The sequence below is a fragment of the Pinus tabuliformis genome, chromosome 3_2 (genome assembly GCF_031772625.1).
Source record: "Pinus tabuliformis cultivar Carrire ecotype Pingquan chromosome 3_2, CPIR1, whole genome shotgun sequence".
Taxonomy (NCBI): Eukaryota; Viridiplantae; Streptophyta; class Pinopsida; order Pinales; family Pinaceae; genus Pinus; species Pinus tabuliformis.
The window spans coordinates 649,663,072-649,689,549 of NC_142302.1; the positions used below are offsets into that span (position 1 = coordinate 649,663,072).

A 26,478-nucleotide genomic window follows, 5' to 3' on the forward strand; every position below is an offset into this window, starting at 1 on the left:
TAAGACTATTTATAGCTAAATGACATCCAAAACCCTAACTACTAGTGTTCCCTTGCATAACACGAGCTAACCATTTCATTTATTAACTATGGCCCGTTCACAACTAACTATGGTCCCTTTTCTCTAATGCCGGTCAACCACTTACAATTATTAATGCGGACTTTATTTACTCTCTAACTAACCATGACTATGACTATGACTCGACCCATTGGGCTTATTACAGAAATAAAGGGGTCAAGGTTGGACCCTAACATGCCCTCCCCCATCAAAAACAACCTTGTCCCCAAGGCTGAAGCTGCGGAAACTGTTGAAGAATAGTTGTTGGTTCCCAAGTCACATCTTTTAGAGGTGTCTTTCCACTTCACGAGGACTTCCTTGATCATGCGGCCGCAGAGATGTCTTTCACGGGTATCGAGGACCTGTTCTGGTTGGAGCCAAAGTGAGCCTTCCTCTTCCAATTCGGGTAGACTATTCCCCACCACTTTCTTGAGGCATGATACATAGAAGACCTGATGGATTTTTGAAGTTGGTGGCAAGGCCAGTTTGTAGGTGACTGCTCCAATGTGCTTAAGTATCTGATAAGGTCCATAGAATTTTGGTGCTAGTTTCTAGCAGCCCTTTTCTTTGAGAGATGTTTGCTTATATGGTTGCAGTCGCAAAAATACCTAATCCCCTTCATGAAATGTGCGCTCGGAATGACGTTGTTCTACCTGTTGATTCATTCGATTCTGAGCTTGATGTAGATTATCTTTGAGATGAGTTATCATGGCGGCACAGTTCTGTAGGAGTTGATCAACTACTTGCATCTTAGAACATCCAAGGATATAGGAAATAGGTGAAGGTGGGAGTTGGCCATACACTGCCTCGTATGGAGTCACCTTGGTGGCTTCATGATAGTTAGTATTATACCACCATTCAACTAATGGTAGCCACTGTACCCATTGATGTTGCTTTTCTGATGTGAAGCACCTTAGATATGTATCCAAACATTTGTTGACTGCTTCTGTTTAACCATCAGTTTGGGGATGATAGGCGATACTTAGTTGGAGTTGTGTGCCTTGTAGCTTGAAAAGTTCTTGCCAAAATTTGCTGGTGAAAGTGGGGTCATGATCAGACACAATGGAAGTCGGCATGCCATGCTGTCTGAAGATCTGGTCCCTGAAAGCTTAAGCCGTCGAAGTGGGGGTAAATGGGTGGGGTAGAGCGCAAAAATGAGCATATCTAGAAAGTCTATCCACAACCACCATGATGACGGATTTGTTGCCCGACTTTGGGAGACCAGTGATGAAATCCATGGAAACATCCGTCCAAACAGAGGCAAGGAGTGGCAATGGTTGTAAGGTTCCAGTAACTTGATTGTTTCTCCTTTGTTGCGTTGGCACATTTCACATTCAGCTACAAAAGTAAGAATGTCGTTTTTCATGCCAGTCCAAAAGAAAGAACGACGAGCGCATGCATAAGCCTTTTGTCAGCCTAAATGCCCTGCAATTGGAGATGAGTGCAATTCTTCCGAAACGCGGGTTTTGAGGGTGGATGGCAACGATATAACTACTCAATTCTTGTAGCGAAGAATATCATCCTTCCAAGAGTAGTCAGTTGAGGAATTAGGGTCTTCTCTCAAGTTATTAATAAGTTCGAAGAGAGAGGGGTGTGAGAACCATTCCTCGCGGGCCTCTTCAATCGAATCTGGTATGGGAAGAGAGATTGATAGCAGGGTGCTTTCGTCCTCAAATTGGCGCAATAAAGCATCAGCTACTACATTGTCGTGCCCTTTCTTGTAAATTATCTCATAATCATATCCCATCATTTTGGCCAACCATTTATTTCGTTGTGGCAAAATGATAGACGTTGCTCCAAAAAATATTTTAGGCTTTGGTGGTCCGTGGAGATTTGGAAACGTCGCCCCAACAGGTATGGTTCTCAGGTGTCTACTGCATGTAAAATGGCCATCATTTCTTTCTCATAGGTAGATTGACCCAGATGTTTTCCACTCAGTTGTTGGTTGGTGAAGGCCAATGGTTGACCTTCCTGCATTAATACAACACCAATACCAATACCAGAAGCATCACATTCAATCACAAAAGATTTGGTGAAGTCTGGTAGGGCCAATACGGGAGTGGAGCACATGCCCTGTTTGAGAGCCATGAACACCTATTGAGCTGCATTAGTCCAGAGAAATGAATTTTTCTTGAGAAGATTAGTGAGGGGTCTAGCAATGTGACCATAATTGCGGGCAAATTTGCGATAGTAGCCAGTGAGACCCAAGAATCCCCTCAAAATCTTCAAGGTTTTTGGTTGGGGCCAATCTTGCATTGCCTGTATCTTTTTTGGATCAACCCTCACTCCTTCACGACCCACAATGTGTCCCAAATACTCAACTTCTTCCATGCCAAAAGAGCACTTGGACAATTTGACAAATAATTTGTGATTCCGGAGTAATTGCAAGATTAGGTCTACATGTTGAAGATGTTTGTCCCAGGTTAGGTTGTAGATGAGAATGTCATCAAAGAAGACGAGGACAAATTTTTGGAGATATGGTTTCAACAGGTGGTTCATGAGGCTTTGAAAAGTGGATGGAGCATTACAGAGACCAAATCGCATGACCAAGAATTCATAATAGCCTTCATGAGTTCGGAAGGCAGTCTTGGGAATGTCTACTTCCTTCATGCGTAATTGGTGATAGCCAGAGTGAAGATCTATCTTGGTAAAGAACTGAGCACCATGTAGTTCATCAAGAAGATCATCAACAACCAGAATAGGAAATTTGCTATGTTGCATGAGTTTTTGGAACTTGGGAACGTTGGGAACTTGGGTACGGGTGTCGAGAACGGCTAAAGGTTTCCCCAAAATTTATAGGAAACGGCTAATCGGGAATGGTAATATTATATAATAAAAAAATAAAAATATATAATTATATAATAATCAAAATTAATATTAAAATCAATTTCAATATATAATCTCTGTTATATATAAATATATTCTCTGGGTATCTCTCTTCCTGAGTCTCTCCCTTTTATATATATAAAATATTAAAATTTCAAGTTCATTATCAGTTCTCTGACACATGACTAGTATTTGAAACAATCTGCCTTAAAAATACAAAGGAACAATTTTACCTATGTTTCTCTAGTTATTCTTATGAGAAGAAGTAAAGCGACTCTAATGGTTAAGTATTGACTGCGACATACAATATGCACACAATCTTCTGCAATACATATACATAAACAAAAAAATAAATACTCATCAGCATGACATCCCAGATATCGCCCTTACATTGAGGTGTCACACGCTTCCTTAACCCATCAAGAGATTGCTCTAGTTTCTCAATTAAGGGTATCGGTGTTAAGGATGTCTTTGGCCTTTCTTCCTGCGAAGGATTCAACAAAGCCTCATGTTTTGTGGGCAGTTCAACATATTTGTCTACATGCTTTGTATTCCCCAACCCCAGGGAACGCGGGAACTCCAAAAAAAACAGTCTTCAAAGCTCTCGAAACTTTCCCAAGCTCCCATTGCAGCTCCCACAGAAAAAGGAACGTTCCCATACAATTCCAAAGCTTCCGGGAGCACACGAACCACTGGAACGGGTTTCCCACCTCTAGGGAGCGGTTCCTGTGTAACAGAGGAAATTTGTCTTTGACAGTGAGCTTGTTGAGGGCCCGAAAGTCTGAACACATGCACCATTCTCATTTTTCTTTAGCACCATGACCACTGGTGATGAATAAGGACTGATGTTGGGACGAATAACACAGGCTTCGAGGAGTTCCTTGATGATTTTTTCAATTCCATTCTTTTGGGCGAAAGGATATCAATATGGGCACACACTAGGCGGTTGGGTCCCCGGGACCAAAGGGATGCTATGTGTTAGAGTCGGTCTAGTAGCCCTCCATCAGCGATCAAAGCTCTTTGCATTTGCATAAGTAGGTGTCTCATCAGTGTCATTTTTGCATTCCATTAGGCATGCCATAACCCTGATGGAGGAGCTGGTGCCTTTGTCCCCCTCTTGGCATCGCTGGATCAAGGTTGTTTCAGTCCTTAGACTCTTTCAAGCTTACTTGTCTTGTCATGAAGTCAAATTCTAGGTCTAGGGTTTAGGTCAAATTTGTCTTCAAGGTCATGTCTCTGAAGGTCAATAAGTGCCCAGCAAGCCAGAGGGATGATTTTCAAAGTATTTCTTCGAAAGATTCTATCTTGTACAGTTAAATTTCACCTTGGATTTAAAAACCCTGTTTTTAAAGCCAAGGTCATTTTTCAAAATTTTGTAAAAAATGGTAAAATTTCAAAAGGCTTCAAAGGACAGCATGTAACCCTGGCTCCCTTGCCAAGATCCCTCAGATGTTATCCCTGCAAAAAGTACCGAGCAAAAGCATCAAATCAGTCAATTTCAGGACAAAAGGAAACCAAAAAGTCAAGTTTATAAAGTGTCAAGGAAAAACATTGTAAAGTGGGTTTGGGCATGAAATTAATTCAAATAAGGTTATAAAAGTCCCAATCTCCCTCCATCGAGCCTCATTGTGCATCTAAATCATAGAGCAAGTGATTGCAAGAGAGATTGGGCGAAATTTGTGAGCTGGATAGGCGCGCGACGCGTTGAACCAGGCGCGCGACCCGTCAACGCCCTCTTTGTAAAACTGCCTGCAAATTCACCAAGGAGCCACAAATCGCCAAACTTCGTAAGGTAGTCCCTCAATCTTAAACAATTCTTGCTTGCCATGGTTAAAGGAAATCATGATTGCATTCTCAAAGGCCTTCATTTGCAAATGAAAAGCTCCACTTTGCTTTGGTTTAAAGTTGTAAAAATGGCTTGGGTTTATATGTTGTTTTAAGGTATCACCTTGTTATCATTTTTTCCCCATTTCCCATTTCTTATTCCTTGTCATTCCATGTAAATTTTCTTTCCAAATTTGTGAAAGAAACCTAAACTCTACCCCTTTTCCCTAAGAAATAAAAATCAAACCCTAACCCTACCTCTCATAATATCCATGTAAATAGATTTGTATAATGATGTATATGCAATGATTTTCCCCTAAATCCTTGTTTCATTATTATTCCCAATTTCCCTTTAAAACATCCCTTCCCTAACATTTCCCTTGTGCTCCTTGTCCCCTTGAAACAACATTTTAATCAGCAGTTTATAAAGCAGAAACAGCAGTACATTTCAGCCATTTTGCCCCTGAAACCATGTCAGAAACCGAAACCGACTATGAGCAAAGTGATGACCGTGAGTTAACACCAGAAGTTGAGCCTGCTCCGGAACATGAAAAACCACTATTGGGCCCGAATGCACGTGTGCAAGGCAAAGATCAAGATGTTCCAAAGGCGGTTGGCCGAGGCACAAAAAAGGAGAAAAAGGCCCGATCCCCTCCATATCTTGGCCGAGGCCTCACTGAAGGACCAAGGCACTAAATAGCCTAGCCACAGCACAAATCCCAAGAAATTTTGAGCATTTTTGGTAAATTTTGGTTTTTTCAGGCAATTTACAGGTTTTCTCCATTAATGGGTCTCACCCCCCGCGCGACCCTTCATCCTAGCAACTCCATTTTGCAAAAACTCAGCATTTCCAGATTTGTCATGAGAAGTTACATATGCTCATCCATGGCCAAGAGATTTTATGAAGTTTTGGGCCTCCAGAAAGTAAAAAAAAAAGCAAAAAATGACTTTCTGCCACATTTTTGAGACACAGAAAGTAGTCTTGGGAGATTGCAATTTTGGAGGGGCAAATGACCACCAAATTCAGAAATTCCAGTTGGGTTGGAAAGTAGACTCACAGACCTTTCCAACAAGCCTACTCTTGCTCAATTTGGACACCTGAAAGTGCCCCAAAAGTGGTCCCAAAGGCGCGCGACCCGTCAGGCAGAGGCGCGCGACCCGTCAGGCAAATTTCTCCAAATTTCAATGTACAGCTCAGAAAAACGCAGTTTGACCCTGTTTGACTTTTTGGGGTGGATTATTATCCTCTTTGATGTAATTAATGTACTTTTATGACACTTTTACACTTATGTACCTCTTCTAGAAGATTCATTCATGAAATAGGTGAAAATTAAATGAATGAATTGGTTTCCTAGCTTATAGAGGCAAGTTGTTTTGACTGCCTAGTTTTCAGTGCTTAGTTTAGAAGTGGTTGAAACAGCTCCTAGGATAGTGAGCTCGACCCATGGAGGCAGGGAAAGAGGTTAGATGATCTATATTATGTACTTTCTTGCTCATTTTCATGGTTGGACTCTTGAGGGAGAAGCTATCATTGTATTATTCACTGTATCTCTGCAATTTTTGGCTAAGGAAGACCAGGGTTTTGCAGTCCTTTTTGGGATTTTTGTGGTTACATGTATTGATGGTGTGTTTCTCTATGTACTTGTAAGTGTGTTATGTGAATCATTTCCTTTCTTTTCCTTCTGCACATTAAGCAAATGAAGTGTTAAAGTAGAATTCATGACTGTCATGCTCAGCTTTTAAGTTTGTTTAATTTCAATGTTTTCCGCTGTTTAAGGAGAATTCAAAGTTATTGTTTGCTCTCCTTAGCTCCTCACCTGTCTTTCTCATCCATTCACCTCAATCTAAGGCATCAATACTGTATCCTATCTCGCCCCAAAGAACCCCCTGCAGAAACTATGTCCTATCCCCGCACCCAAAATTGCCACTCCTCAATTTGCCACCAAAAACCCTAAAAATCCCAAATCAACCCTTTTGATCAGTTTACTAGCCTAAAATCAGTGTTACCCTATTGGTCATCTCACCAATTGAAGATCTTTATCGAGATAGACCGGAGAGAGCCCTCTCCCGCCCCGTAGGGCTAGCTACGAGGCTAAGTGGTTTGATGTTGCCTTGAGGTTTACCTTTCTCAGCCTGAGGTGAAATTTCAAGCGCTAACACTATGATCATGTTCTCCCCTAGAGGGTGGAAGCTCTTTAGGTTTATCAAATATTTGTTGGTGGTGGTCTAAGACCTGTTGCATCTCAGGATGAATATGAGGAGTAGTGGATTCAATGGCCTGGATGGCATTAAATTGGGCGATGACTCCGTGATGGCCCTTTTTCAAAAGCTTTTCCATTCGATGCGAGCTGATGATAGTAGGAGTACCTACCTGGAGTCCACGTAATGTATGAATGTGGTCATTCTGCTTAAAGCTCATATATAACTCCTGGAAATCCATTGTGATCGGGCCCAATGTGCGAAGCCATTTAGCACCCAAGACAATGTCACAACCACCCATTTCAATAGCAAACATGTGGGTCTTTAGGTGGTAGTCTCCCATCTGAAGTTTAATATTTTCACAATGGCCTTCACATTTCATGGTCCCCCCTCAGCGATAAGGACTTGGAAATTAGAGACTGCCCGCACAAAACAATGAATAGCTTCAGCGACTTGCTCATTGTTAAGTTTAGGTATGTTCTATGCTAGAGCAATTTATTTAAATTTTCACAGTTAGCAATCACATCAGCATTACGATAAATTGCAGATAGAACATAAATATAATATGCAGAAGACAAGAGGACACAAGATATGGCGCAAGCCAGGGACAAACCCCACAATGTGTGGGGAAACCCTTTGATCAAATCTTCTTTTATCTTCAAAGTTCGGCAAAGAGAGAGAGAGAGAGAGAGATAGTATATTTACAATAGAAGTCAACACTTTGACTTATCTAGATCTAACACAGATCATTTTGTATAGTGATGAGATCAGTTGAAGACATTCTGCTTCAACTGATTCTCAAGGTGACTCCTTCACCTATCATCATGTTGCATTTGGTCTTATAGATGCACCACTGCATACTACCTCATGCGGTTGTCCATGCCCATGATCTTATCCATCATAACACTGCTCAAACTAATGTGCATCATCATCATGCTGCTGCCCCTGCTAATGTATCATTGTGCTGCCCATGCACATGATCTCATAGTGCTGCCCAACATGCTACTGCCCATGCTCCATGTATTCGTTGTACATCCCATCCACAATATATCATGTTGCTGCCCAAGACTGCGTTATATATATGTGTCCAACGTATATATATATAACCTATGTACTATAGCGTATATTGTCCAGTGATTACTGCCCATCGTATGTACAGTCTAGCGTATATATAAATACCATACATGTCAAGACCACATACATATTAAGACCCTATATACAACTGGAGCAAGATCATACATATTGAGAACCTGTTATATAACGTTGATGCCATACATCTTTGTATCAGTTTACACACCAGAGCAATATCATATACCATCACAGTATTGTGATCATATGCCATTATAACCAGGGATATCATGCGAATGCCATACCACATTAGATGACTGCCCAGCGTATGATTGCACAGCGTATACATAACTCCAGCTACACCTCAGGACTGTGGTATTATGACTGCGGTTGACTATGTCCTTTATTACAGCGTCCACCATTTATCTTACAGCGTGTAAGTTCCTTGAGAACAACGCATATATATATATATATATATATATATATATATATATATTATGCTCCATAATCATGCGAATGCCATACCACTTGGCATCCTCTACGTGTATATAGATAACCTTTGCGATGTGTACAGGACCTCTGCATGTATATGTATAACCTCTGCGATGTGTACAGGACTGTCTAGCGAATGTATATAACCATAACTGCAATGTGTGACATGACTGCCCAGCGTATCTTCTTACACAGCGTATTATATTGTTGCATACATTCTGGATCAGCATATGTTCATACACAGCATATTACATTACTGCGTACATTCTGGATCAGCGTAGCTGCGTACATTCTAGATCAACGTATCAGCATATATACATACACGACGTATTACATTGCTGCGTACATTCTAGATCAGCGTAGCTGCTGTAGCTGCGTACATTTTGGATCAGCGTATATATATAGCGTATTATGTCTTATTTACCAACGATGTCTCGGTGACCAGCGAGTTCATGTAGCTTCTTGCTCCTTGATTGCGGCTCCTTTCTTCTTGACTGCAGCTTTATCTTTTTGCAATTTTAGTCCTCTTTTCGACTGCGGCTATTACTTCTGGACATCGTAGAGTATAAGGTTTATGTACAGTGTGTTAGGGCCTGTTCATAAGGCTTCTTGACAGCATGTATTGAGCCTTTCCTTAACCACGTTGACTGCAGCTAGGGCATGGCTTGACTACGGCCAGAATACTCCTTAGATAGCGTACAAGTGTCTCTATTTGTAGATTGACCTGCGGCTAGGGCATCACCATTAGACCAGCATATTATTCTTGGTGTCTCACTCCTTCTCCAAAAACCCAAGACGTGGAGAGGAGGAGATCACCTCAAGAATGTCTTGCAAATGACATCAAAACTCTTCTATTTATACTAAAACGTATGAGATGAATAGACATGACTTTTGGGCTTCTAGAGCCTACGTAAGAGCTGGTCGGCTTGATAATAATTACATAAACAAAATAAATTCATATCTCCATAAATACTTATCGGAATCGGATGATCTTTGGATCAATCCTACACCTCTCGACGAGAGGGATCCAATAAAAATATCAGCTGCCATAAATAAACTGACCCAGATGGAGTTTGGCCCTAGTTGCCAATTTAACACTGATGGATAAAGTTATGAGTGTTGGCACTATCAATCAATACCACCATTGGTCGATGTTTAAGAAAGCCTCGGATTTTGAGAGTTTGAGGCAAAGAAATGCCCGCCAAAGCATGTAGTGAGATAACTAGTTCATCTGGCGTAGCTGTGAGATCATTGTCAGGCTGGGTTTCCTCAACTTCGTCCTCGGGCCCCCCAAGGGGTGGGGCCTCCTCAGATGAGCTGTTATCAGTAGCATCAATTTGAAAGAATTTTGGTTCCTTGCATTTATGCCCCGGGGAGTATTTGTCATCACAGTAGTAGCACAATCCTTGTTTTCTTCTTTCAGCCATTTTTGCTGGAGACACCTTTTGAACCTTAAGTGTTTGGGTAAGGCCTTAAGCCTGGGTGTGACACCCCTTGGCTACAAAATTTGGACGAGTGGACTGGGCAGTGTTGGAAATAATACTGAGAGGGGGGGTGAATCAGTATTATCAAGTCAAATATTCCCTTTTTCAAATCCAGATCATATACGCTACTTCAGTTAATGAAAACCGCGTATATACAGCAAATGCGGCTTCATCCTTTCCACTACTCCATTTTGCTGAGGAGTCCTAGCTGTAGAGAATTCCCTTCTTATTCCATGTTCTTCACAAAAATCGAAAAATTCATTCGACGTAAATTCTCCTCTTCGATCAGACCTGAGGCATTTGATTCTGTGATATGATTCGTTCTCCACCAAGGTTTTGAATGATTTGAACTTTTCAAAGGCTTCGTCTTTGTGCTTCATAAGTCCTATCCAACACATCCTGGAATAGTCATCAATGAATAATATAAAGTATTCTTCTCCTCGAGGTGACCTTTTCCTAGATGGACCACATACATCAGTATGGACAAGTTCAAGCGGCCTGCTGGCTGATCCTTCCTTCTCAGGGAAGTTAGTTCTGGTTTGCTTACCAAACTGACATGATTTGCATATTGTATTGTCTGGAATTCTGATGTCTAGAAGACCACGAACTGCCTGGTATTTGCATGCTTTCCTTATCTGTGAGAAGCTAAGATGCCCCAATCTCCTGTGCCATAGCCAGTGTTCATCATTCTTGCTTAGATAGCATTGATGTTGTCCTTCTTTGAATATGTATAAATTATTTGGAGTTCTTACGCCTTTGATCACTGTTTTTCCTGTATCAAGATCACGAACACTACATCCATTTGATCGAAATATTACCTCAGTTCCTTGATCACACATCTGACTGACACTTAATAGATTATGCTTTAAGCCATCAACATACATGACATTTCCAGCTTTGACCCTTTCTTTCAACTGAACAGAACCTTTACCTTTTATGAGAGCAGGGGTGTCATTTCCAAAGGAGACCTTCTTCTCCTTTTCTTAGGCACTATATGACTGAAGTTTTTCTTTATCACCTGTCATATGTTTCGAACATCCACTGTCGATGTACCATTGATTTTCCTGCCCTTCCACATATAAGGCTATACCACATCTTTCTGGTTGTGGTTCTTTTTATTCTCCGTGATTTGGCACTTGAGGCTTGCTCCTTCTGAATTGTCTGCCGAAACCTGCTCCTGCATTCAGAATCTTCATGATTGAAATTGTTACAAATAGAACATTCTATTTCATTTTCAAGAGCAGAGAAGTTAGAGCAAAGAAGTTATTCCAGTCATACTCCTCTGTTTATTAGCTTCTCTAGTCATGATTGTCTTATAGGCAACACATTGAGCTGCTTTGTGACCAAAGTTATGACAAGAATTGAAGAAACTCTTGTGATTATCAAATCTACCAGCCAAATGATTGTAGTTCCTATTGACATCCATTCTTGAGGCAAAATGAGAAGGTTTTACCTGTGGCTGGTTGTAGTTTCTGTTTGTCCTTAAAGTAGATTGCCCCCGATTTACCTGGTAGTCTTTGTTCATTCTTGAGGTAAATTGTCCCTGATTTACCTGGTGATTTCCATTGGGTCTTTGTTCACTTCTCCTTGCTGCATCAAGATAACTCTTGGAGGTAGATGATTGTTGTGCTTGAGTTGTTTCTTCATTATATCCTAGACCTGTCTTGATTAGTGGAGAGCGATGCACTTTGATAATCTCATCTAAAGTGTTAGATCCTTTAACAAATCTAAGATTAAGAGCTTTTGTTTTCTCAGTCCCACAATTTCACATTCTAACTTTTCATGATGTTTTTCCTTTTCAACCAGTTGGAATTGTAGAGTATCTATGATCACATTCTTCTCTTCTAACCAAATTTTGAGTCTAGAAATCTCTTCATAAAGACCACCTTCATCTATAGCATCCACAAAATCATCATCTTCAAAAGCCATTAAAAGTTTATAATTATAGTCTTTTTCATCTTCATCACTATTTGAAAGTCCATCATTATCTTCATGAGTGTAATAGCTTTTCTTATTTACATTATGTTTCGTGTTCCATCTAACAGGTTCCTTACCCTTGTCAAGCTTATATTTATGAGGACATTTGGCAGCATAGTGACCGACTCTTCCACAAGCAAAGCATTTGAAAGTTAACTTACCTCTGAATCTTCCAGCACCCCGTTGAAAGTTCTTGACAAAATTTGATTCTTCCTCTTCTTCTAACATATGTCTTGACTCATAGTAATCTCCTTTGCCTGATGCCTTGAATGCAGCTTCTCTCCTGTCTGATGGTCCTCCTTTCCTCATTTCGTAAGCAGTTAGAATTTCGTGCAATTGTGACATGGTAAGGTTCCGTAGATTCTCCTTTTCTTCTATTGCAGAAACTTTTGATTCAAACTTAAGGGACAAAGCTCTTAGAACATTTTCAACCACAACAGCCTCTTTTATTTCTTCACCCAAATTTTTCATACAATTAACAATCTCATCTACACGAAGGAAATAGTTAGCCACACTTTCATCATTGTACATTCGGAGATCTTCATACTGAATTCTGAGGGTTTGAAGTTTTGCTCGTTTTACCTGTTCATCTCCTTCATAGCTCAAAACAATCTTGTCCCACATTTCTTTTGCGGATTTATACTGCATAACCTTGACGAATTCTGATTGAGATAGACATCCTAATAGAGTATTGACAGCCTTTGCATTTGTTTCATATTGCTTCTTACCATCCGAATCTGTAGGAATTGTGGATGGAAAAGTGTACCTTGTATCTATGATATCCCAGACTTCTGTACCAAGAGATTGAAGATAGGTTGTGACTCTTACCTTCCAATAGACGAAGTTGGTCCCATCAAAAATTGGTGGCCTGATAGATGCTTCTCTTTCGTAGTTGCTCATGATGATGGATCTTCCTTCAAGCGATCAAGCTTCTTCAAAAGAACCTGGCTCTGATACCAATTGTTGGAAATAATACTTGGGGGGGTGGGGTGAATAAGTATTATCTAGTCAAATATTCCCTTTTTCAAATCCAGATCATATACGCTACTTCAGTTAATAAAAATCGCGTATATACGCAACTACGTAGAAGGAAACCCGTGTATACCATGCAAACTTATAATTTACTTTATCTTACAGATGTTGATTATTAATCTATGTATCAGAATCAAAGAAAGAGTAACCAGAAACAGTGAAACAGAGCAAAATACAATCACACACAAGAACACAAGATATAAGGTGGAAACCCAATGTGGGTGAAAACCACCTGCTGCAATTCGTCTCTGTCTTCCTTTTGATTAGAAACTTCTTTTTACAATGATTCTGTACTGGTGCAGTCCTTTACCAGTACGCAGACTGCAACCTGTTGAGAGCTACAACCCTCTCTCGTTCTCCAGCTTTTCCTGGAAGGGAGCTACAACCCCCTTGGCTCTTGCACTAGCCAAAATACTAGTATGTAGGTGCTGACCTACAGAACGTTACAACCCAACTCAAGAGATCCATGAACATCAATCAATCATCAAGAATTTCTGCATCAAACAATCTCCTTTTCACCAATTAGAACTGAATCAAGTAGACACTTCTCTGACAGCTGTACCCAAAACACAATAACAGTAACCACACACCAAATTCTGAACCCAGAACACTGCAACAATAAACAGAAGCAGCTAGAACCCAACTCAAGAGATGTACGCTACTTCAATAACCTGAAACCTGCGTGCATACGCTTCTGTGTTTGGACCAACCTGCGTATACGTTGTTTTTATTCACTGAACCAGCGTGTATACGCGCCTTCGCTTCACTGAACCTGCGTACAGATCTATAAAGGATAATTCACTCTTTCAAATATTCAGACACTAATTAACCCAGATTATCAAATTTATAGATCAAGCATGCGCCACATATAACAGATCAAAATCATACAAAGATACTATTATTCAAGCCTTAAGATTATGACCCATCAATAGAACTTATCCTTCTCTTTGCGCTAAGGTTCCTCCTTCATTCAGATCCAGATCTGCACTATAATCTCAATCACCAATATTTCAGATCTAGCACTTATTAGATATTCAATTAATTCAGATGATCCTTTGCCAAATGATCTCCTTCCTCTTTTATAGTCTTAGGCCTTTCACAATACCACGGTCCAAAACCATAATAAAACAATACCATGGACCCAATACTTGGGATCAACACTTCTGACGAGATACCATGGTCCAAAACCATAGGTTCAAATACCAAGGACTAAATACCATGGACCAAAAGTAAGTTCTCCAACATATACGCGCTTTTCCTTGCGTGAAAGTGCGTGTATACGCATACGCGCCTTTGTAACGTCTAACCCGCGTGTATACGCACCTTCGTCTAGGTGAACCTGCGTATATATCTTTTTCTTTCATTCTGAGAGCCTGTACTGAGATCTGTCACCAAAGTGAGTTGCCATCAAGGACAACACCTGTGCCATAGCTCTAAATCAGTGCCACAATGCCAACAGGCAGCTAAGGCGAATTCCACCTCGATGGCCTTTTTGCAGGCATCCATCCACGTAGTTGGGTGGTGCATCCAGACATGGGCTTGGATGGCTTCTTTGAGACCACTGATGAAACACTCCAAGTAGAAGTCATCTCCTAGACCATCAATTCTGATGGCCAATGTCTCAAAGGCTGCAATGTAGTCTTTTATTATGCCCGTCTGTTGGAGCTTAGTGAGATGGCCCAAAAAATTAGATTCCCTGTCAAAGCGGTCACATAGGGCTTTTGAGAACATGTGCCAAGTTATGTTCTCGGGATAACATTTTTGGTGCCACTGCCACCATTGTCATCTCTCTTGGTCAAAGTAAAGGGCTCCCACACGTAGTTTAGTTTGATCTTCACATATATCATTAAGGAAGAAATATTGTTCCATTTGTGCTACCCATACTGTTGGATTAGAGCCATCAAATTTGTACATGTCCAGCTTGGGTGACCGAGGGTGGGAATGTTGGTGATTTTCATGGAAGTGAATGTGATGGCTAGATTCTCCTTCGAGGTGTTCATCAACACTATGCTCCTCCTGATGAGACCTCTGCATCAAATTGTTGAGCTGTGAAACTGTGAGGTAATTTGGTCCAAGTTCCCTAGAACTCATCCAACCTTTTATCAAGTCTCTCGATCTTCTCATGGGCCATGACTTAAGATCTGGTACCTACCATACACAAACCCTGGTCAATTACTTAAGAGTAGTCTTCTTGGAAAGAAGGCGACCTCAGGAATCTATTGGTAGGGATCACTTGAAGTCACTTCGGAAAAAATTTGGGATCGCCAGAAAATTGAGGCTGACAAGCGAATGGTACCACTAGGAACAGCTCATCGTCCTAAAGCTTATGGGCTAAGTCTCTTGCAAGCGTCCCGGGATGGTCTCAGACTTTTTTTACTCTGAATGGAGTTTTACTCCCCACTAATCAATACTGCAGTGGCCGAATTCTAGAAAACTTGATTGTACCCAATGTCCTGCAAAGATAGGGCCCGGATTGTAGTAGCAGCAAGCCTAACTACATAAAGAGTCTGAGCAGCACTGTGAAACCCCAACTGTCGAATGTGAGTTACACAGTGGCAGTAGAACCCCAACTGTTGGATCTAATTTGTACAGCGGCAACAAAACCCCAACTGTTGTATCTGATTTGCACTGCAGCGGCAAAACCCCAATTGCTAGATCTAATCTGGAATATAACGTAGTGGGCAATCTTCAGATAGCAGAGGGAACTATTGTCACAAAGGAGTGTCAGGTGCTACAAATTGCAATATACACAGGCGTCCAAAAATAGTACTCAGCCTAATCTTTCAAGGTGCTAACTAAGGAGGATCGATCGTACCCTTAGTCGTACTACCCGGCTGCCCTATCGTATGCGCAAGTAATCTCCCCAAGTGTTGTTCCCAGTGCACTCTAGTAGCAAGACGATCAACGACTTATCTAAGGCTAGGTTTCAAGTGAATCTAGGGAGCTTCCAATATACCCAAAGGTACGTGGAAGTGCAATCCGTGCATAGTTCTGTCTAATGCACTACTACTCAAAGGGATACCCACAGGGGTTACAAGGGAGTCCAACAAGTGTGACCACCTCTTGTAGTTCTTGCGTGCATGCCTCTCCAAATCCACAGGTTTATGCACTCAACAATAGATCCCGTGGTTTAAAGACGTTGAAACACGTCTCTAGCCTAAAAAAAATCTCCGAAAACTGGAGGTACAACCAGCCCTGGAAAGTGCTCTGATACCACTTGTTATGCTCTTGACCTGCGAGAAATTCCAGAATACCAGAAATGCAAAGAAACATAACCCAGAACAAAGAATAAAATGAGAAAAACAGCTAGTATTTTATTATTCAGAAATAGATTCAATGTCCACTTGCCTCTTCGAGAGGGAAACCTCCAACAAAGCAGAGCTTGATTACAATAAGACTCAATGATCTTTCCTTTACTAACTAAGACTATTTATAGCTAAATGACATCCAAAACCCTAACTACTAGTGGTCCCTTGCATAACATGGCTTAACCACTTTATTTATTAACTATGGCCCGTTTACAACTCACTGTGGTCCCTTTTCTCTAATGCAGGTCAACCACTTACAATTATTAATGCGGGCTTTATTTACTCTCTAACTAACTATGACTATGACTCAGCCCATTGGGCTTATTACATAAATAAACGGGTTAGGGTTGGACCCTAACAACACTTGACTATATATTAAACTAAGATAGAGTCTCACATGGCATGCACAAACAACAAATATGGAGATAGCGTTATCCAATTATGCAAGGGTCATTAACATGCATGCAATTTTAAACATTTGATTGGATGGCAATATAGATTCACCTCAAAGAAGAAGTCATATCAACTTAACCAACGTCTTGCTGTAATGACTACTAAAAATTTTACAACAGGAAGAAAATCCTGAAGATATAATATGCCCCAGTTCCCTCGGCCAGGTATTTATGAAAATTAAATGTAATGCAGAAAGCTAAACATACAGGAAACAAACTGTCCCCTAGGAATAATTTGGTTTAACAAGGTATCATGCATGCAAGCAAATGTTAAGGTTCAAAAAATGATCCAGAGAGCAGGACTGTCAAATAAAATAATTTGATCAAAGAAAATGGAGTGACCTAAGTTTTTTAACACCAAAGACATGTCAGGATGCAATGGACTGGAATATTTTACATCTTAAATTAGGGAGATTTACAATATGATCTGGATGGTTATAAGTTATAACTGACAACCTTCAGCAAATGTAAATAAATAAATAGCTATAGATGCTTCTTTTTCACTAGCTTTTTCTGATGGGCTATTAGCAAATTCTTTACAAAAGAAAGGTATCTCTCTGTCATCTCGAATGCTTTCTCTGCCTCTATATTCTGCCCGTCTGTTGGGTGATGTTTGGCAGCCACATGCCCTGGAAGGGACCTCTGCTCCCACAGAGCATTGTTGGGTCAAGGATGGGAGTAGACAAAGCCTGGTTGGAAGGAGAGGAAGCACCGTGGCAGCATCCTGAAGGTCATGGTTTCTGGCTTTGAGTAAGCCATTATGGCCAAATGGTGCAATTTTCCTTAGCATTCAGGCACACTGGAAATAAGGAAACATAGACGTTCTCTAGATACAGTGCTCAATCAAGGATGAAAACATATCGCTTCTGCCAAAAACGCTCTGCCTTACAGGAAGCTTGTGTTACATGTTGAGTCTTTCCAAAGGAGGTTTTACATGTCTGTATGTGTGATGGGCCATGAGAACCTAATGCAGAGTTATGCTATATAGTGAAGAGAACTCATAACTCCACAAAAATCCACTACAGATATTTAATAAAGCATGGTGCAAATGCAGCCAAATCTATTTATCATATATTAACTTCCTATGACTGTAGCCCAGGATTTGGACACCGTGACATAGATGACACTGATCTGTGGCAATGCTGATTAAAGACATTGGCAATGTTGCAAGAAGGCATTGTGACTAGAACTTTCAATGTCCTGAAAAGTTCTCTTTGCAGGAATTCAATAGAAAAGTTTTCAAGAACTTTACTGGGAATGTCCAAGAACATGGACTCTTATCAGAAATGCAGTCACTGCACGAGTTTATTATAAACACTACTGCATGGGGATTCACTTATGATATTGGTCAGTATATAAATGAGTAGCTGGTCCTGAAAGGCAACTCGTTCCAGTTTTTGGCTAGCATGTTGCCTTGTTGAATTTGAGATGCATAAATATGAAACTTATGCCACTGAGTGGTAGGGTCAAAACACAGTGGGGCTGTTCTTATTCAAGCCTCTCCCTCCAGCCCTGCAAAAAATAATAGTTGCACTGTTCAATTCTTCTGGTACAATGATAATCGAAGTAGATTCCTTACTGGGAGGAAAGAAAAGGGTTTAATGTTCACGTGTAAGGTGCTAAAACATGACTATACATGCCATACCTTTGTAAATAGTAAATTATAAACTCAATAGGTTATATCTGTGGTAGCTTCTGAATATTTCGTGGTATATAGAGAAAAAATGGACTTAAGGATATACCTTCAATTTCTATTAAATATAACTATCTTCTACAGAAGAACATGGAAAAAGAAAGGTAAGAGAGGAGCAGCCTGCCTCCAATTGCAAAGGGTAACTGCAAAATTGTGCCACCAAGAGGTACTGAATAGATGCTTCCCCCTTCATATTTGTCCCACCCACCAACAATGAGGCCAGTCTGGAGCATGTTCTGATAAATATTCAAACATTGTATTCCGTTATAATTCAATAATAAAATTATTGACTGGATAAGGTATAGTCATAGCCACAAAATAGCTTTACAGGATACAACATCACATGTACTTTATTTGTCAGACTAAAATTCTTCAGTTTCATGTCTCCCTGAAAGGAAAGAAAATTTTGAGCATCTACCATGACTGGTTGTCTACTACTTCAACCTTGCTTCAATGCTTCATTGTTCAGTTTTATAGCATACCATATGTCACTTCCTTAAAATTTCTACCCGTACAAACAAACTAGTCAAACCACAGAAAAATTGAAAATGAATCAATGCCCTCGAGTGACTAAAAAGGGTCATTGTGACTGCAAGAAAACTCAGCCTATAAGCTATACACCCAATGAGGGAGTGATTCATGTATCTTCCCCAACCCGTGTTATTGTACCAGTAAAGAAGTCGTCACTAGATAAAGAACAGAAAACCTGTTTATTTCAAATTTTCAAGTTAAGAAGGGCCTAAACCCTCAGAAAATATATAATCTTCAAGAACAAACAAACCTTCATGCTACAACTACCTTTGATGCTGAAAAGGGGCATCTTAACTATACTAGAATAGTGCTGCAACTCATGAGAGTTTTCATGAAGAGAGTACATGTGCCTTTGCCAAAAGGATTTTGGAGGAAAGTAGAAATCAATAAGATCATAATGCGAGTCAAGATAACTCCAAGGAAAATCGATGTACAGACATGATATCGTCAACTTTTGCCATCAATACTTTCAATGAAGAAAAGGACCCCATTACTCATGCATATGGTGAAAATCCATCTCAACAGAAGATTCTAGAGCTTGCAAAGTGTAAGGACTACACAAGGAGAGGTAAAGATCAGAGTCAAAATAGAATGATTCTTGCCGAAAGATATAAGTCTGGACTAAAGGTAGATTGGGCAGCATGGATCAATAATATCAAGATGTCAGTTCCGGTCTTAGAATTGCTGAAGATTCCATCACAAAGGGCTTCATTCTTTAAAGCCTTGGGCATTGCTCAACAAGCAAGACTTGATACTCAGCCTAAAGATGAGGAAATCGTATTAAAAGACTTAAACTGCTATATGACCAATGAAGACCATCAACCTTTCTTCTTGACATTGGACATAAATGATCGTTTGTTCCATAATTGTATGCTTAACTCTGGCGCATCTACGAAAGTTATGACTAACAAAGTTATGGAACAGTTGAACTTAAGGATCTCTAGACCTTATCATAACATTTGCTCAATGGATTCTAGAAAAGTTGAAGTCCTTGGTGTGGTTAAACATCTATAGGTCTCATTGGTTGATTACCCATACAAGATCATCACCATGGACATAGCGGTAATTGATGCGTCATATGCGTGGGGAATGCTTCTTTCTAGGAAGTTTGCAGCCGATCTAGGTGGTTATATTCAGATGGATCTATCTTATGCCACTATTCCAGTAGCAGCAGGTGGCATGGTCAGATTGTACAAAGAAGTGGAGAGAAGGTATCATGTGGAAGTCCCGAAGAGATTAGAAAATGGTGAACAGGTTGTGCCATAGGAGCATCCGCCTCATTTCGAGTCAGAGTTTGTTCAACCAGTCTGCCACTTTTCTTCATTCCACCACCCATCCCCTCCTCTGAGCAAAAAGAGAAATAGATTCCAGTTCGATATGCAGCACAGTGATGAGTAGTTACACCGACCAAAGAGGTTAAAATTTCAGCAAAGGACATCTAAAAAGCAGCTCATTGATCTACCACTCAACGGACAGATGCCTGAGATTGTTCCACATTGATGATATCTTATGCCATAGGGCATTGTTTTGTATAGTATCTCTAACCCTACTCCCTTTATTTCATGTCATTAGATAGTTTTATTTCACGCATTTTTATTATGTCATTTATATTTCATTTTGTTAGGGTAAATTTTTCTATTCCAGCTATATTTTCTATATGCATGATGATTTCGATTTTGAATGGATATCTATTTGATGGACTTTTGTTTTCTTGGATGCAAGATTCTGGCATTCTCACGTTACTTCATGTAAGCAATGTGTCCCCATATGGAGCCAGATGTTGCACACATTTTGATAAAGTTTCAAGAAAACAGAAGTACCATTTTTTTTAACAAGATCAGATCATCTATCAGCAGTTTATATGTCATTGTGAACTCATTCTGCAAATTTTTAATGTAAATGATGCTACTAAGACCATGAATGTATGTAACAACCTAGGTAAGCATATTATTTTGGTGATAATTTCATCCTAGGAGGTTTTTCATCTCACTAACTCGTTTGTGTTTCTAAACACGGATGGTCGGCAGAGTTTTTCCCTCCAACCTAACCCCAAAGCTAAGATGGAATTCTTCGTCAAAGTCTTAGGTGAATCCTAGTGTTCTAGTCGACTCTTATGTAAAAGTGATTTGGGAATAATTTAAATTAGTTGGTTAAATTATTTTATTACAAATCACTTGGTCTAGTAGACCATATTGTGTCGCAGATTGGGTATGTAATTTGAAAGTCTAAGTCAAACAAGCATTTCCCTTTTGAGGGTTGAAATTGTAAATCTTATGTAACAAATATTTTAATGCATTGTCCCTCATACTTAGACACCATGGTTAAAATATTAGAAGGTGGAAAAAGTAATTAATCCCCTCAAGTATCAATTAATTAAATTTTCAAGCAAAATTAAGTTAAAATCCTAAGCCATAAATTTAGTTAATTAAAGTCAAAATTAGAATGTCTTAGGAAAATTAACTTCACCAAGTGAAAAAATTGTGGGTCTTAAAAGAATTAATTTTTGGAGGTCCTCTACCAAGGGAATATTGGATATTTTAAGAAAAATTGGACCCTTGGGCCTTGGTGGTTAAGTCAAAGTCAAATTTTTTAGGAAATTGGCTCAAAATAATTAATTTTGAGCTAATAAAAATAGAATTAAATGATAAATTCCAAAATTCCTCAAAAAATAAAAAAAATCAACCGCTAAGATTAAAACATGATAAAGTATTTTTCGATGGTCGAAATTATTTTGACAAGGATCAAGAAAACTAGTCGTTATTTTTCACTTGGAGGATTTATCTATAAATTAGAGCATCATTTGAGTCTCCAGCCATCTGATTTTTGGCTAAGAAATTGTTGTTGAAGCATCTGTGTAAAGTATGATCTTGCTGGGAACTAATTTTTCTATCATAATAAAGACTTTGGGGTGCAACTCGAGGTGTCCATGTTTATCGATTTTGGTATGCATTGACTACGGGCTTTCCTATCTTGTGCTAATATATGAATTGTCTTGAGAAAAATACAGTGTTTGCAAGTACTTCTGTCCTTCGTCTCCAAGTTCACAAATTGTGGGCAGTGATCAACTTTGCTTGGATCCTGAATATTTATGACGGATTAAATCTTCGCTAAGGCTATAGTTTGCATGGGTTTTTTAAGCATTTTAGCCAATTATCAAAGAAAATAGCCATAAAAAAATGTATTTCTCAAAAAAAAATCAAAACCCTTATATATTTGTATATTTTTGTGAATAATTTTGTAGATTAAGTTTGTAAATTATTTTTGCTAATTGGGGTTTTTGGATTTTACTAAATTTTGTATATATTTGGGGTTTGGGAGTTTTATTTTCATTTTTGCAGGTAAGATCTATTGCACTGAAGAGAAAAGGCTGAAGTAGAGCCAAATCTAGGCCCTTGAGGGTAAGATCTAGTCTCTAAATTTTTTTTGTCGAGCAGCCATTGAGAAATTTGCAGCAAAATTCAAATCGAGAAGAAAAAATTTTCTGAAGCAAGGGTTTCAATTTTTAGTTCTCCCGGGCCCAGATCCAGCTTCCTCTAGCCTTGCGTCAACCTTTTCTGCCTTTGCATCCTTTTTTTTAACTCTTGCAGGCAGGTCATAGCCTCTAAGGGCTTCGGCCCTCCCTCCTAGCCCCTGCATTGAGGTTTCTAGGCCACTTTTGGCCTTGTCGTGGCCTTAGGAAGCCTCAGCCTCCTTCCTCCACCCTAGATGGCTGCCCTTTGGGCTAGTTGTGGAATTTTCAACCCTAAAGCCATAACTACTCCCTCTTTTTCGGCCTCCTAGCCCCAACGTCCAGCCCTTTCGAGCTTTCCTTGCCTCTTTCCCCTTCGTTTTTCCCTCCTTGGCCATTTTTGACACCTAATTTGTCTTCCTTTAGCCTCCAAGCCTCAACCCTAACCCTATTTGGCCTAAAGTTGGCCTTCTCTAGCCCTAGTTTGGCCTTTGTACATTTCTGAAATGTTAAGGACTAAATACTTGGTGGTTTTGCAAGTATTTTGGGCTTCAAAAGTTTGATTTTCAAGTGGCATCTTCATCCCAAAATTTTGGACAGCTTGGGCAACTTCATCTTCAAAGCCTTAGGCATAGGGTTTGCTCTCTAAACCCTCATTTTGCCTCTGTTTTATTACAACATTGATATAATCGCCCTAAAAACACATTTGAAATGTAGAGTTTAGGCTTCCGTGATCCATATCAAGTTTACAAAAGATTCTTCGGCGCAGATCACATGAAACATCATTTGTCGACGCGTTTCGAACCAACCAGTGTGGTTCATCGTCAGGACAAGTTGAAGAAACAGATCCAGCTTAGCAAGTTAAATAGACAGAGCAGAGCCTCCACCGGCTAAAGAGACCAACAGCTAATTTTGACTAGGTACCTAGGTCAAAACCCTTTTTAATAATTAAAGGGAAAAAATTACCCTAGGGGAACCAAAAAATATAATTTAATGATAATAGTTAGTTAAAAATATTAAAAAATATAATTAAAATATTAATTCATGATACTAGTTAGTTAAAATAAATAGTTAAAAATTATATTTAAGGAAAATAATTTTACTAGGGGGACCAATCCCTTAAACCAAATTAAATAAATTAATTTAAAGATAATAGTTTGTTAAAAAATATTAATAATCCAAAAATAAATAAAAATTTTATATTAAGGAAAATACCCTAGGGGGACCAAAAATAAATTAATAGAACTAATTTAATCATAATAGTTAGCTAAAATATTAATCATTTAATGATAATAAAAATATTAAAAATAATATATAAATAATAAGTTAAGAATTAAATTTTATAAAAATTATTTATTTAATTTGGTTTAAGGGATTGGTGAAGGAGCTTCATTAAAGTCAGGGAGAAGAAGTTCAATCTAGGCCCTGGAAATTGAACTTCAGAAGCAAATTGAGACCGAATCTAAATCTGGAGAGCATTATTCTCATCATGGTCATTGAACTGTGACAGGAAGTGGTCTAGTACACTTGTTTACTTAAATTTCAGATAACTGGAAATTGAACATAATTAATATGTATAAATACTTTTTTTATTAGAATTGATAATCAATGAATGAGTTACATGGCCATGGTAGTTCTCCTTATATAGGAGTTGACTGGCCATGCCAACGTAGAGAGGTATGTCTTTTGACTAATGCCTCTTCAACTTAATTAAGTAGCTTAGTGTTAATTTATGTCTAAATATTAAATTATTAATACTTTAATTTATATATGTATATATGAATATTTAATTCATAACATTACCTCTCCCTTAAAAATGCTTTGTCCTCAAAGCATAGGCAGGTTTGGGTGTTGCTGAAGAAAACGTTCTGACTCCCAAGATGAGTCTTCTTCCGGTAATTTCTTCCATTTGACAAGGTACTCCTTAATCGTCTTGGACCGTAATACCTTCTCTCACGTAGCAAGTATACCCTCTCGTTCTAGGACAATCCTTCCTTCTTCATCGGTCTTCGGTATTTCTATTTGAGCTACTTGGTTTTGCCCTAGTACTCTCTTCAGATTTGATACATGAAAGGGGTTATGGATTCGACAGTTGTCGAATAACTCCAATCCATAAGCCACACTACTTTTTTTTTATTATTTGATATGGACCATAATATTTAGGTGATAGTTTATTCTTTCCTTGTTGTTTCAATGACAACTGCTTATAAGGTTGAAGTCTAACAAAGACCCAATCTCCTTCTTCAAACTCCCTTTTAGTGCGATGTCTATCGGCCTATTGTTTCATTCTATTACGTGCCATCGTTAGATTCTCTTTTAATAAGTTAATGATTCTTTGGTTTTCTTCTAAGTGGTTTATGACTGCTGGAACCCTAGAATCAAGTAGAGCAAAGTCCTTCCATCTAGGTGGTTCATAACCATAGAGAGCTTGGAAGGGTGTCATTTTAGCTGACGTATGGTTGGTGGTGTTATACCACCACTCCGCCAGATGTAGCCATTGAGTCCACTTATTTTGTTTATCAGCGACGAAGCAACAAAGATATGTTTCCAATCATTTATTCACAACCTCAATCTGACCATCTGTCTCAGCGTGATAAGCTGAACTCATGTTGAGAGATATTCCTGCCTGGTGGCAGAATTCCTTCCAAAAATTACCTTTGAACTTTGTGTCTCTATCACTTACTATAACTTTGGGAAACCCATGTAGTTTGTATATGTTTTTAGAAAACATTTCCACAATTTGCTTAGTGGTGTCAGTTTTTTTGATGGCTACAAAATGGGCATATTTAGTGAGTCTATCGACAACGACAAATATCTTATCCTTACCGTCAGATGCGAGTAATCCTTCAATGAAGTCCATCGAAATCTCTTCCCATTTCTGATTTGGCATGTGTAGCGAGTGTAACAACCGTGGGGTTGGTATATTTTCACTCATATTCCTTTGACATACATCACATTCTGCAACATATTCTAAATTTCCTTGCACATACCCTTCTAATAGAATGATTGTCGAATGTTGTAGTAAGTCTTGAAGAATTTGACATGTTCGGTCATGGGTGAATGCGGGATTCTTTTAAAATCTTCATCTTAAATTTGGATGTTGGTGTTAGGTAAATTCTACCTTTGTACCATATTATGTCATTCTTCCGCTTGAAATTGGTATATTGGTTGATGTTTTTAATCATAAAGTCACAATCCTCATCCTTGGCATATTCAGCTCATATTTCATCCAACCATTTTGAAACAACTATCATGGTGGCACATGTTGTGTTGTCATCATCCTTACATGAGAGTGCATCAGCTACGATATTCTCCTTCCCCTTCCTGTGCAATATTTCTAGGTAGAAAGTTGATAGCTTCTCATCCACTTCTGTTGTTCGATTGATAATGTCTTTTGTTGAAGTAAGAATTGGAGACTATTGTGTTCAGTTCGCATTGAAAATTTACTCCCAACCAAGTATTGGCACCACTTTGTTAAAGCATGTATGATGGTGAGCATCTCCTTTTGGTATGTTGATTTCAAACCTTCTCATTTATTAAGTTTCTTGCTTTCAAATGCTATCCGCTGGTTATCCTGCATTAACACGGCTCCAATTCCAAATCTCGAAGCATCACATTTGACTACAAACGGTTTGGAGAAGTCAGGAGTCACTAGCACTGGTGTGGTTGACATTACTTCCTTTAGATTCTCGAAACACTTGTCTTCTTGGTCATTCCACTGAAAAGCATTCTTCTTTAATAAATTGGTCAAGTGTGTTCTCAAATGCGCAAAGTTTTTTATAAATCTTTTGTAATACCCAGTTAAACCTAAAAATCCTCTAAGCTTGGATACATTATTTGGTTTGGACCATTCTTTGATTCCCTTGATTTTGTTGGGATCCACTTTGACTCCTTCCCTAGATATAACATCTCCTAGATATAAAACTTCCTTTTGTCCAAAGGTACACTTTGATAATTTAGCTTAGAACTGATTCTTCTCCAATACAAATAATACTTCTTCCAAATGTTTGAGATGTTCTTTCCATGTCTTACTGTAAACAAGAATATCATCGAAGAAAACTAATACAAACTTCCACAAATATGGGTG

The 26,478-nt window shown here is 39.1% G+C and overlaps 1 protein-coding gene across 1 annotated transcript in view; it reads right to left on the reverse strand.

Annotated features, from left to right (window-relative positions):
* Positions 1-26,478, reverse strand: part of LOC149182313 (proteasome subunit beta type-6-like) — a 207,397-nt gene that overhangs the window by 70,327 nt on the left and 110,592 nt on the right. The window contains exon 6 of the mRNA XM_089418494.1: positions 18,537-18,648. Coding sequence (XP_089274620.1) covers positions 18,537-18,648 — 112 coding nt within the window. The remainder of the gene's footprint in view (positions 1-18,536; positions 18,649-26,478) is intronic.